Below are 13,819 nucleotides of genomic sequence, written 5' to 3' on the forward strand. Positions count from 1 at the left end.
TTAGAAACTCCTTTTCTACACCTATATCTTGTAAGTTATTGCTAATGTTTTCTTCCAGCAGTTTCAGAGTTTCAGGTTTTACACTGAGGTCTTTGATCCATTTGGAGTTGACTTTTGTACAAGGTGAAAGAGAGTGGTTTAGTTTCATTCTTCTACAGGTGGAGATCCAGTTTTTACAGCACCATTTGCTGAAAATGCTGTCTTTCCTCCAGTGAATGTTCTTGGTTCCTTTGTCAAATATCAGCTGACTAAAATTGCATGTAGTCATATTTCAGTCTTCAATTTCGCTCTATTGATCTATGGGTATACTTTTGTGCCAGTACCATGTTGTTTTTATGACTATAGCTCTTTATTACAGTGAAGAATCTGTTATATAATCCCCCAGCATTGCTCTTATTGCTCAGGGTTGCCTTGGCTATCCGAGGTCTTTTGTGCTTCCATATGAATCTCAGGATAATTTTTTTCTAATTCTGTAAAGAATGTCATGGGGATTTTGATTGGCATTGCATGGAATTTATAAATGGCATTTGGTAAGATGGTCATTTTCACAATATTAATTCCTCCAATCCATGAGCATGGGAGGTCCTTCCATCTTCTGATGTCTTCCTCAATCTCTTTCTTTAAAGATTTAAAATTTTTGTTGTATAGGTCTTCTACAAAAAGGGATAATTTGCTCTCTTCTTTTCTAATTATTGCTCCTTTAATTTCCTTCTCTTGTCTTATTAATGAGGCTGGGAGAGTCAAGATGCAGTGGGCACCACAGGACTTACCCAGGAAAAATGCCAACATCTCCATCATATCTTAAGGAGAGAGAGGATGGACAGCTAACTAGCAATAAATACATGGAAAGAGTCACAGTGTGTTCCAGAGCAAATAACTGAAGACATGGCTAGGACTGAAAGTCAAAATATTCCTTCCAAATGTTTTCATCACAGTTGATAGAAATACATGTTAAAACTACAGAGGGTGATAGATAATGGCTAGGGACATCCTCTTTCAGGGAATAAAAGCAATTTAGGATATGAAAGAAAAAAATTGATGATCCATATTAAAGAGAAAGAAAGTTTACACAGATAATAAAAAGTGAGTTTTAAGAAAGAAAAATTGGTTAATAGAATCAAGTACTAGAGACAGTAAAGAATAAGATCAGCCGGACTTATCCAAAAATACATGTCAAATGTCAATCTCATGAAAAGAAATTTCAGTGAGACTGTAGGAATGGCTGCAAGACCTAATATATAAATCAATATAATTTCTGTATCAATAGAATTATTTTAATATATTTTATCAATTTTTATAAATTTCATATATTTTGGTCATATTCACCCCAATACTCTTCCAATAACTCCTCCCACATCCACCTTCCACCTCTCTACACCCTCTCAACTTGGTGTCTGTTTTTGTTTTTGTTTCAATAACCTACCAAATCCCATCCATGCTGCCCATATACTCATGGATGTGTGGCCATCTACTGGAGTGTGATAAACCTACCAGGAGCTACACCCTTAAAGAAAACAGACCCTCCCTTAGAAGCTATCAACTGTCAATAACTCCTCATTTCGGCATGGGGCTGAGCCCCTCCCCAATCCATGATAGAATGCTGACTGGCTTGATCTTGTGTAGGTCTTGTGCAGACACCCAGAGTCCAGTGAGTTCATAAATGCAACAGTTCTGGACTGTTTTTCTTCAGTTCTCTTTGACCTCTGGCTCTTAGAGTCTTTCCAGCCCCTCTTTGTGATGATCCCTAAGCCTTGGGAGAGAGCAATATAGATTCCCTATTTGTTGTTGAGCACTCCTCTGACATTGTCTGTATTCTATCACTTATGAGTTTCGGCATAAACTACTGTCCATTATACAAAGTAACTCTCTGATGAAGTCTGAGATTGACACAGAGATATGAATTTAGAGAACAGTTTGATACTATGCCCACTTAGCAAAACAATATTAGTAGGTTCACCCCTGGGGCCTATGAGCTCCCCAACTATGAGTTCTGGGCCAGATTTACAGTGCCAGGCATGCATTCTTCCTATGGAGAAGGCCTTAAAGCCAATCAAAAAGCAGTTGGTTACCTCCATAACATATGTGCCACTACTGTACCCGTGAGCAATCTTGCCACACCAGTCATTCTTGTAGCTCACAGGATTCACAGCTGGTTAAGACTTTTGCTGAGTCTTTCCCCCAGGAGCCTACACAGCACTTTCTGGTATTATAAAAGCAGTCATCAGGAAGGAAGACTTCCAGGAAGGACAAACTTGATTTCTCCATGTCCTGTGACCAAAGCGTATGGCATCTTCAACAACAGTCTTACTATCACGTTGTTTGCTGAGCAAACAAGAGCAGTGGCAACAGCCTGCATAGTTGGTCTGAGACATTCCTAACCAACAATTCCAAGGGAAGTGGGCATCCCACACCCGGCACTGAGCTTTTTATTTATCTGTGGCTTCTGGGAGGAGTATAACCGCCCCCGCCCCCCCGTTCCAATGTAAGGTAACTTCAACTAAACTCTTATATGTATGCATCATTTTGTGTGTGAGTAAAAGAGGGAGGGAGGGAGGAAGAGGGAGGGAGAAAGGGAGGGAGGCACAGAGGGAGAGAGTGAGCACACTATGTGGAGGCCTATGCCTGATATAGTACATAAACAGAGGTCAGAGGGCAATTTCTGCCTAGGCTGCAGGGTTTGAACACAGGTCTTCAGGCTTCCATGGCAAGTGCTTTGCTCACTGAGCCATTTCACCCCCCCCTTTTTTTTTTTTGGAGACAAGTTCCCATTAAAAAAATCCTCAAAGTCCCCTCAAAAAAACTATACAATCCTGTTTGGCCAGTGATACATTCTGTAGCCTAGGCTCATCCCAATCTTAGAACAGGCCTCTTGCCTCTGTCTCCCAATGCCTAGGCTATTAATCTCAAACTCTACCTCACTCTACCTCCTCCACCAATACTACAGGCTGGTGCCACAATGCCCAGCTTCTATTCAGTGTTGTGAAAGTCTAGTATCTAACCAGGCATGGTAGCTCCCTATGCAATCCCAGCATACCTAAGGGGGACACAGGAAGATTTTGACTTCCAAGCAGACCTGGCTGCATAGCCAGTTCTACTCCTGGACCACAGACATAACTACAACTCAAAAAATCAAAATAATGCAAAGTTTAAAATAATGCTAGAGTTCTTTTTCTCTCATATTTCTTCCACTAGACTCCAATGCAATATGGAAATCCCACCGTGTGTTAGACACATGCAGAGAATCTCTACTTCATCATCTCCAGATGCTCCAAGACACACTCACATACATACCTTTCACAGCTTATTTTCACTAACTTTTATTTGAGGGCCAATGAGACAGCTCAGTGGATAAACGTCTTTGCCACAAACCGTAACAACCTGGTTCCATCCCTGGGGCCCATATGGTGGAGACAAAGAACCTTAGACCTCCAGATGTTCATCACAGTGACACTTAAGTGCCCCCCCCACAGTTCTGTGCTTGTACAAATAAAAAGTCTTTGAAAAACATATACACTACATAAATAACAAATCTAAACATCTTTAGTGTTAGTTACCCTCCCACCCCCCTTTGCTCTGCCCTCATATCCCTCTCCTCGCCTAAGCTTCCATCTTTGTTTCCCTTTCCCCCCTCATATGACCTGTACCCTATTATCCCCCTGAAGGTCTTCTTTCTCCCTCCCCACAAATGGTCCCCTTTCTAGTTTCCTGGATTCTACAGGTACCTCGGAGTTAAACACACAAATCTAAAGATTCAAAGCTAAGAGCCACATGTGAGTGAGAATAGATGTTGTCTCTCTAGGCTTGATTATACCTCACTCAGTATAATCTATTCCAGTTTCATCCATTTACCTGCAAATTTCATTTTTCTTTACAGATGAATAAAATCCCATTTTGTGTATAAACCACATTTTCATCACCCTTTCACCATTCGATGGACTTACACGTTCTAGCTGTTGTGAATGTGGCAGCTATAAACAAGGATGTGCATGTGTCTCTGTAGAAGGACATAGAATCCTTTGGGTGTGTGCCCGGAGTGGTGTAGATGGGTCATATAATATACACACTTCCAGTCGTTTGAGGAAGTTCCACACTGATTTCCAAAGTACCTGTACCATTTTGTACTCCCATCAACAGTACACGAGGGTTCCCTTTCCCCATACCACGCCAGCCTTTGTTTTATTAATCTTAGCTTTTCTGGCTTGGATAAGATAGGAAATCTCTTTTTGTAAAATATTTTGTTTACTACTTTTATTTTATGTGTATGCGTGTATTGCCTACATGTAGGTAAGTGCACCCGTGTCGTGCAATGCCCTCAGAGGACAGAAGAGGGTGTCAGATCGTCTGGAACTGGAGTTAGGACAGTTTTTAGCAGCCATGTTTGTGCTGGGATTCAAACCTGGGTCTTCTGCAAAAACAACCAGTGCTCTTGACCACTGAGCCATCTCTCCAGCCCCAAGATAAGAAATCTTAAAGTAATTTTAATATGTATTTCCCTGATACTGAACAATTTTTATATTTCTTAACCATTTGTATTCTTCTTCTCTGAGAACTCTGTTCAGCTTCAAAGCCTACTTTTTTCTTTCTTTTTTTAGCTTTTAAAATCTCACACATTTCCCACTCAAATCCAGACCCCCTCCCCGATCCATGCCTCCCCCTACCCCCCCCCCCAGTCAGTAAACCCTATTCACTCTGCCATATATGCTGAGTCCTATTCATTCAGGTGTTTGTACCAAAATGTCCTTCAGTGTAAATGCTTCCGCTGGAGTCTAGTCCTCCCATCCAGTGGTCGTACATAAGTCATACTCTCCCTCACCCAGCAGCAATGAGTCTCAAATAGTTCTCAATCTAGTCCTGGCCCACCACCTATTTCTCACCTCCCCTTGGGCCCTTGTTTAATTGAGCTGACATGGGTCCCATGTTTGACACCACCACTGCCACAGGCTCACATGAGCAAGGCTCCAGTAGCCTGGAAGCCTCATCCAGTGGTCGTACATAAGTCATACTCTCCCTCACCCAGCAGCAATGAGTCTCAAATAGTTCTCAATCTAGTCCTGGCCCACCACCTATTTCTCACCTCCCCTTGGGCCCTTGTTTAATTGAGCTGACATGGGTCCCATGTTTGACACCACCACTGCCACAGGCTCACATGAGCAAGGCTCCAGTAGCCTGGAAGCCTCCACTTCCTTATGTTCATGACCCAGCCCTGGCTCTTACAATCTTTCCACCTACTCTTCCACAAAAGTCTCTGAGCCAGTTGTGGCCTTCTGTGTGCATCGCACTCTGATGTACATGGAAGCCTCACTGGTGAGAGTTGAGGGGTGCATTAGTCCTCTCTCTATCCCTTATTCCACTATGTTCCATGGGTCTTAGTTTTAGAGATTTGACTGCAGATGTGTCACCTAGTACTGGGCATCTCCCAGGAAAATGTTCTCTGTGCCTTACCAGATGTGCAACCCTGCAGTAGCCTCCATCTGTTGCAAAAAGAAGCTTCTTTGATGAGTGCTGTGCAGCATGCTTGTCACTCTAAGGGAGGTCTCTTCTATCTGGCACTGCATTCCCTGAAAAGCAGCTCCCAGGTACACCTATGCATTAATGTTCAGACACTCTATGTGCATTTCTCATAGGTTTTCCCTCTAGGATTCCTAGCCCCTGAGATTCAATAATCTCCACTCCTTTTTCTCCCATCTGGCCTCCCTCCTCCATCCCTCCCTAGTCACAGTGCCCCCATTATCCCCACCCTCCCTCCAATACCTCCCACCATCTTTCCTCTCCTGACTTCTCTCCCTCCTCCACACCATGGTCCCTTGTGTGTCCCCCCTCTCCTCTTGCTCTTACTCCCACTTTTTCCACCTCCCTCAGGTAACATCTTTTTAACTGGATTTTCTTGGTGTTTAGATTTTGAGTTCCTTGTATATTCTAGACAATAATCATCTGTCAGATGTATGGTTGGCAAACACTTTTGTCCCATTCTGTAGGCTGCTTTTTACTTTACAGTTCCTTTTTAAATATATTTTATTTATTATTTTTATTTTATGTGTGTAAGTATATTGCCTGCAATATGTATAAGTGCACCTGTGTTGTGCAATACCTGTGGAGGTCAGAAGAGGGCATTGGATCCCCTAGAACTGGAGTTGCAAATGGCTGTTAGCTGCCATGTGAGTACTGGGAATCGAACCCAGGTCCTCTGCTAGAGCAGTCAGTGCTCTTAACTGCTGGGCCATCTCTCCAGCTCCTATTACTTATCAGTTTCAACTTCAGTACACAGATTTTTTAATTTCATAATGTCCCATTTGTTGACTATTTAGTCATCCTATTTACCAGACAACTGGTGTCCTATTCAAACAGTGCTTACCTATGTTTATATCCTGAAGTATACTCTCTACTCTTCTAAAAGTTTCAGTTTCAGGTTTAACACTGAGATCTTTGATCCATTTGGAATTGATTTGTATACAGGGTGAGAGAGAAAGATTACATTTCATTTTCCTATAGACAGATAGCCAGTTTGACCAGAACCACTTGCTGAAGATACCTTTTTCTCCAATGAGTATTTTTAGCATCTTTGTCTAAAGTCATGTGGCTGTAGGAGTATGGACGTATATCCTGGTCCTCAATTATATTTCACTGATCAATACACCTACTTTTATGCCAGTACCAAGCTGTTTCCACTACTATGGTTCTGTAGCATAACTCGAAATTAGAAATGGTGTAATACCTCCAGTAGTATCCTCATTGTTCTGTATCATTCTGGCTACCCATGATTGAACGTGTTTATTTTTAATATCACTCATTACATAAGGAATTAATGTAAGTTTAGAGAAAAAAATAGTATAGAAAACAGAAAGTAACCAATTATTCCACAGGGCTCTAAAGTGGGCCAAAAATAATCCGACACTAAGTTTCCTACCAGCCATATCAAAGAGAGCTTAATATGTTAGAGGATTCATACTATTGGCTAAATTTAAAATAGGCATATATTTAGACCCATGGCTTTTTAACATATGAAATGAAAAAAAAGCCTTTCCTTCATGACTTTATGTAAATATGCACCACAACATACAAGGTACCCAACATGAATCTCTACCGCATTACATGGGGCAGTTTCACCTAACATCCCTAATGCAAATCAAGTGAGTTGGATCCACAAGAGCAATTGTACAAGACACCAAAATACTGGTGTTCATGTCTGAAACACAATTTGGAAGACATAAAATAATTGTCTATACACTCATTAACAGTCCAGCTATACCGAAGCAGTGCTGTGTGCATTTTTTATTTTAGTACTTTTAACAGTTAAAAGCTGAAGTTCTTTTTTTCTTTTTTTTCTTTTTTGTCTTTTTGAGACAGTCTCCCTGTAGCCCCAGCTGCCCTGCAACTTACTATGTAGACCAGGATGGCCTTGAACTCACAGAGATCTGCAGGTTTCCCGAGTGCTGGGATTAAAGGCATGTACCACCATGCCTGGCTATTGTAGTTGTAATTTTTGACAAGAGTGCAAAGTATAAATTTCAAGGCTCCTAAATACAGATTTACACACTCATTATTAACCTAGACAGTGAAGTTAGGACAATGAATAAAAAATTGGGAAGTCTAGATAAGACAGGTGCTGGAATAATGGCCAAGCCACCTCCACACAGAGTGCACCATACATGCAATCCACTCACTCAAGTTCAGTGTGGAGAAGGGGGGCAAAAACGATCTGTGGGTAAGAGCAGAAACTGTTCCAAATGAAGGTGTGGAAAGGATGTAAGTGGAAGCTGAGCTTCTGGAGAAAAGAACACAATCCCTCTTCTAACACTGATAAACAAGCTGCATTCTTATGCCTCTAAAAACAAATTTATATGAAAATAATTTGGGACACTAAAATTTGTTAATATCTAATTTTTTTTCAGCTTTCAGGATATGGCGTAAATATATTAAAGGAAATATATTTTGTACCTATGGTAGAGTCCATCTTTTAAAATACTATTTGGTACGGTGGTTTTTAAATCAGTGATCAAAAGGCCAACTCAGAAAACAGCTTCCACTTAAATACAAGAATAATGAAATTTATTAAACACATTCAGAGAAATTTGTTTTTGAAAATTGTCACATTCTCCATGGTAATTGAAGTCGGGCTTTGATTTATCTTAGTAATAGAACAATCTAAACTGAAATAATAAATAAACAATAAAATAGTACTAGCAGCAGTTAAAAACTGACTGAATTACCTATCTATACTGATGCTTTAGCTCAAAGTGCAAAGCTATAATATACTTAATAATAAAATGCAATGTTTCACCAGTGCCCACATTAAGATGAGAAATAAATCAAAAAGTCAAGCAAAGTAGCAGTGATTTCTAGGTGATATATGAAGTGTTAAGAACATATGCTTCCATTTACTAGGTTTCTTTATTCATCATTTTATTCAGAGAAAACTAGAAGATTTTTCCAAACCCTATTTGCTAAAATTCACTACTGAAAGCACAAGAGCTTTTAAAACACATATGGATATTTAGATGTAGGAAAGCCAAATGAAATAATAACCCCGAACATCTACATTCCCAATCAGAACACACCAAGATACCACAACTCTGCACTCCTCTTTGTAGCTTTCAGCATTGCGTGTTTTGCATATGTATGTGTAAGTAGTGTGCATGCATGCTATGCCCACCGCACCATCTCCCCAGACCTCAGCATCATGGGAAATATAGTACATTTAGAAAATTGCTGTATGCATAAGAAAATATCTATTATGATAACATCTTACTGTGTACATTAATGTCATATTTTCAAATTATATGTAGCTTTTCAGGTTGATATTTTAGGCTATCCCTGTCTGTAACTGATAGCAACAATAAGGACTAGATACGCAATAACATGAAAACACTGACTAAAAACAGGCATAAAAATAAGTAGCTACAAAGAGAAATACATTCAAATGATATGTGTAAAACAAAGTCATTTCAAGTATATTTTAAAATAGACATACTTATCCCAACCAAGAGCTCCTATTTCTTCAAGAAGACTTGCGCAGAACTTGGGAGGCAAAGGTTGTACACAGAACTCTTGTTTATTCTTTAAAGCAACTTCCTGTTGAAAGAAAAAATATTGTAATCAGCTGTGAAACACTAGAAAAAGAATTAACTGATTACAAAACAAAATGTCATAGTTTTCTTAGTGCCTAAGTACAGTATTCATCATTTTTAAAGTAAACCCAGGTGGTGGGGTTTTATTCAAAGATAGTAGACAACACCCAGGCATGGTCTGCCAGTCTCCATGGATTAATGGGGGGAGCTGAAACACGGCTATCAGAAGAGAAAAAGCATTCTAAACAGCTGAACAGAAGGACATTCCCAGGGCAGCAGCAGCAGGTGATACAGGAAGAACCCTTCACTTGGTTCTGGGAGCTCAGCACCACACTCCAAGACAGCAGAAGGGAGACACCATTTTTAAAAGACCCTCACTGTCTCAGTGGCCCGGTAACACAGGTATCACAAGAATCTACACTGAAGCCCAGTCAGCACAACACTGCTAGACTTGGAAAGCAAACTGAATCGGATCTGCACAGCACTCAGGGAGCTAAAAACCTGAGGGGACCAAAGTCCAGAGACACCAAGCAGCATGTGGACTATTTGGAAGTAACAAGTATTTGGGGGGGGGGGGCGAATATGGGGCTAACATTCCCAACCATAACCCTAAAGGCACACAAAGGTGTATGCAGCATCTGAGATACCACCTGTGAATCACCACCACGCAGGGAGGGGCCAGCACCTGTAAAGGCATCATCCAAAGATGACCCAGCAGTGGGGAGGGCTGGGCAGCCAATCACAGAAGAGCTCCAGGGTAAGACAGGGGAGTAAGGAATGCTCAGAGACTTGAGAATGAATCCTAAAGTAGGCCACTACTTTTCATATCCTAAAGTAACACACAGCTCTCACCCCACCACATCTATTCTTTTATTTACTACCCAATGTAAATTTAGCAGCAGCTTAACCTTGCTCTGTTCCTGCCCTATATCACTTTTTAAATTTTTCATTTCTTTTTATCTCGTATGCTTTTCTCACTCCCCTTCTTCCTCCACCACCACTTCCTCCTCCTCCTCTGCCTTCTCTTCCTCCCTTCCTTCCCCTTCCTCCCCTTCTCCTCCTCCCCCTCCTCTTCCCCCTCCTCCCTTTCTCCTCCTCCTCTTCCCCCCCCCCATTCTCCTTTCCCAAAGAACATGAACTGGCTTACTTTGCAAGGTCTCTGTGGTTCAGTGCCATGGAGGTGGGAGAGACCTATAGCCGACAGCATATCCTAACCTCTCTCTTTTCAATGTGCTTTTACCTAGAATTCCCTCCTCTCCACCCTTTTTTGTCCCTACAGCTTCTCACTTCCATTTACATTCCGTGCCTCTATTTTCCACTGACCCAATACTAATCTTTAAACTTAAACAGATGTTTTTTTCTTTCCTTTACCTTTTCACTGATACCTGGTGCACTGCACACTAATCACGTCTTTACTTTAGAAAATGATTGGCACATGGGAGTGACTTTTTACTTGATTTACATATTTTCACAGTAGGTTTACCCCTGGATAGTGACAGTTGTGGCATGCAGAATTATATTCGCGAGAGTACTGGGGATCCAGCTTGGTGCCCTGAATGCCAGGCTAACCGAGAAAACCACCTCAATCCTAGTAACTCTAATCCCCCTTGTGATGGCTAATCCTGGGTGTCAACTTGACTGAATCTGGGATTAACTGAAATGAAAGAGCTCTTCTTGATTGGATCATCTAAAGCTGGAAGACACACCCTAAATGTGGCTGTTACCTTCTGATGGCAGCCCTTATAAAAGGCCAAGGCAGAGGAGAATGCCGGGCATCTTGCTGCTGTAGACTGAAGACTAGCTGATCTTTTGGAATTTGTCAGACCTTCAGTGCCAGATTGGGACTACTGAGACACCCAGCCTCGTGGACTGAGACTGTGGATTCTCAGCCTCTCCAGTGTGGTGCAGCCATTGTTGGACTACTCGGACTCTGTCCTGTGAACTAAGCTGATAAATCCCTATACATATATATTCATTCTACCGGTTCTGTTTCTTTGGAGAACCCTGACTAATATACCCCTTAAATGTTACAAACCTTTCTACTGGAAGTAGGTGGCCTAAATACATTTTTTTAAAAAGAAATTCAACCAATGACCTAGTCCCAGTTGCACGCCTACCAACACAAAAACACAAGTAACAAGAAAAACCAAGACAACATGTCTCCTCCAAAAATTATGATACCAATGAGAGTGACTGACAAGAAATCCCAAAGAATTCAACAGAACAATTTTGAGGATGGTGAAAGAAATCAGAGCAATCACTGGAAATACAGTACAGTACTAGAGTGCTTGCCTCCCATGCACACAGCCCTGAGTTCATTCAGTACACAAAGGAAAGAGGGGGTGGGGCGAAGGGAGGGAAAGAAGGAGGGAGGGAAGGAAGAATTCAGAGGACACGAATGAATTCCAAGAGAACCTGGACAAAGGCAAAGCAGCTTCGTAAAGTAAGGGATTCAGCACAGGAATGCTGGAAGAGCCAGACCTAGATGCTGGAAATGAAACATCTGAGTGTCAAATAAAAACCCCGCGGAAACCTCAGCTGCAGAATGGATCATGGAAGGACAAGACAGGGGCTTGAAGACAAAGCAGAGGAAAGGGAACATTCAAAGACTTAATAAAATGCATAGCTGGAGCACGCCACATCGCTGGGACACTCTGAAAAGACCAACGTTACAAACTATGAGAAGGGATGAAGGGAAATAATTCTATGCCACATGCATAGAAAGCATTTTCGATAAAATCATAGCATAAAATTTCCCAAATCTGGGGAAAAAGGGGCTCCATCCAGGTACAAGAGGCATACGGGACACTACATAGAAAGTACCACAAAATAAACTCTTCATGTAAAATTAGAATTGTAACATTGGATCTATAAAACAAAAAGAAAGTATACTGAAAGCTGAAAAAAACACTAAGCTACATATAAAGGTAAACCCATCAAAATAACAGCTAATTTCTCAATAGAAAGTTGGAAATCAGAAAAGCTTAGAACGATGTATTTCAAGGGCTGAAAGACCACAGCTGCCAATCCAGACTACTATACACAGCAAAACTATCTGTCATAATTGAGGAGAAAGAAATTTTTCAATAATGAAAATAAGCTAAAGTAATTTATGATCACTAAGCCATCTCTACAGAGGATACTGGAAGGAATTCTTTGGACTGAAGATAAATATAGACACATCCAAGAGGCTATAAGACAGAATAAACCATGCTAGAAGAGTAGTTAAACAAACAAGGCTTAGGAAAACACCAAATAATCAACAAAATGGCAGGGCTCAATACCTGCATTTCAATAATTCTGAATTTTAATAATCTCAAATTTCCAACCAAAAGACACAGCGTTCAAAACCAGATTTGAAGAAATAGTATCCATCTATCTGGTACCTCCAGAAAAAACAATTGATCATCCATAGACACTATTGTAGGGTAAAAGAATGAAAAATGTATCCCAACGAAAGAACTAGGAAATGAGCAAGTGTCATTGTTCTAATATCTGGCAAAAAAGGATTCAAATCAAAGCAGCCATAGTGATAAAGAGGCCACTTCATACTAATTATGAGAAAGCTCCATCAAGAATAATTTACAAATCTAAACGTATACACACTACAACACATAAGGTCACAGACTAACCCCAACACAATAATAGTAGCTGATGTCAATGATCCACTCCCATCAACAGACAGGACAACCGGACAGAAAATTAAGCAGAGAAATGCTGGACTTAAAAGACAGCATACATCAAATATACAAAACATACATACATATACTGACCTATGAAAATTAAACAACTTAAATGCTACAGAATATACATTCTTAATAGCACATGGAACTTTCTCTAAAACATATCCTGTACCAAGACAGAAAGCAAGACTCAACAAATACAGGAAAACCGAACTAAACTTCTCATATTTTGACCAAAACGAAATAAAGCTAGACGTCAACAGCAAAAGAAACCACAGGAGGGACATAAACAAGGACATTAAACAACACAGTAATGAATAGAGAAATCAAGAAAGATGAACGAGTTCCTTGACTCCAGTGAAAATGAAAATACAATGCACCAAAGCCCATGAGATAGGATGAAAGCAGAAGAGAGAAGTTCACAGGTACAATGCCTACATTAAAAATATCAGAGAGCGCCTCTGCTTCCCTGGGCTGCAGAGCCTGCCAGCCTCGTTCCTGGACACTGGGGCTGACCTCTCGGACCGGGGCCACCATTACTTCCGGATCCCTTGCATCCAGACAGACCCAGTTCCTTCTCGAGGTCCTCAGGAGCTCTATGGGCCTGGTCCCACCTTCACCTCCCTCTGCTTCTCTGGGCTGCACAACCCTCCAACCTTTCCTTGGACACCGGGGCTAACCACTCGGCTTCCTGATTCTTTGAATCCAGACCAACCAGTTCCTCAGTGCAGTCCCCAGGAGCCCTTGGGGTCTCTTCCCACCCACATCTCTCTTTGCATCTCCAACCAGCTTGGCCACCAGCTGACCAAGACCAGAATCTTTCCTTGGCCCGGCTCCCAGGCCAGTCCAACCCCAAAACACCTGAGACCAAAATCTTTCCTGGAGGGATCCAGACCTGAGGAGAAAGCCTGAGAGCATCTGATCCTCGTCTGACTTGGGCCTCTGTGGGAACTCCTGAAGACAAAAGCAATCTGGCCACTCCAATATAAAATCAAAAGCTTAGACAAGCCAGTTTTCCATGCCTAAAAAGTACACCACAAAGGCACATAAAGTTTACAAAAAGAAGCAGAA

General features: G+C 41.2%; 1 protein-coding gene across 1 annotated transcript in view; it reads right to left on the reverse strand.

Moving 5' to 3' along the window:
- Positions 1–13,819, reverse strand: part of LOC115071987 (E3 ubiquitin-protein ligase FANCL-like) — a 75,201-nt gene that overhangs the window by 27,711 nt on the left and 33,671 nt on the right. The window contains exon 4 of the mRNA XM_029568152.1: positions 8,969–9,069. Coding sequence (XP_029424012.1) covers positions 8,969–9,069 — 101 coding nt within the window. The remainder of the gene's footprint in view (positions 1–8,968; positions 9,070–13,819) is intronic.

The sequence above is a fragment of the Nannospalax galili genome, unplaced genomic scaffold, assembly GCF_000622305.1.
Source record: "Nannospalax galili isolate Female #2095 unplaced genomic scaffold, S.galili_v1.0 scaffold20, whole genome shotgun sequence".
Lineage (NCBI taxonomy): Eukaryota > Metazoa > Chordata > Mammalia > Rodentia > Spalacidae > Nannospalax > Nannospalax galili.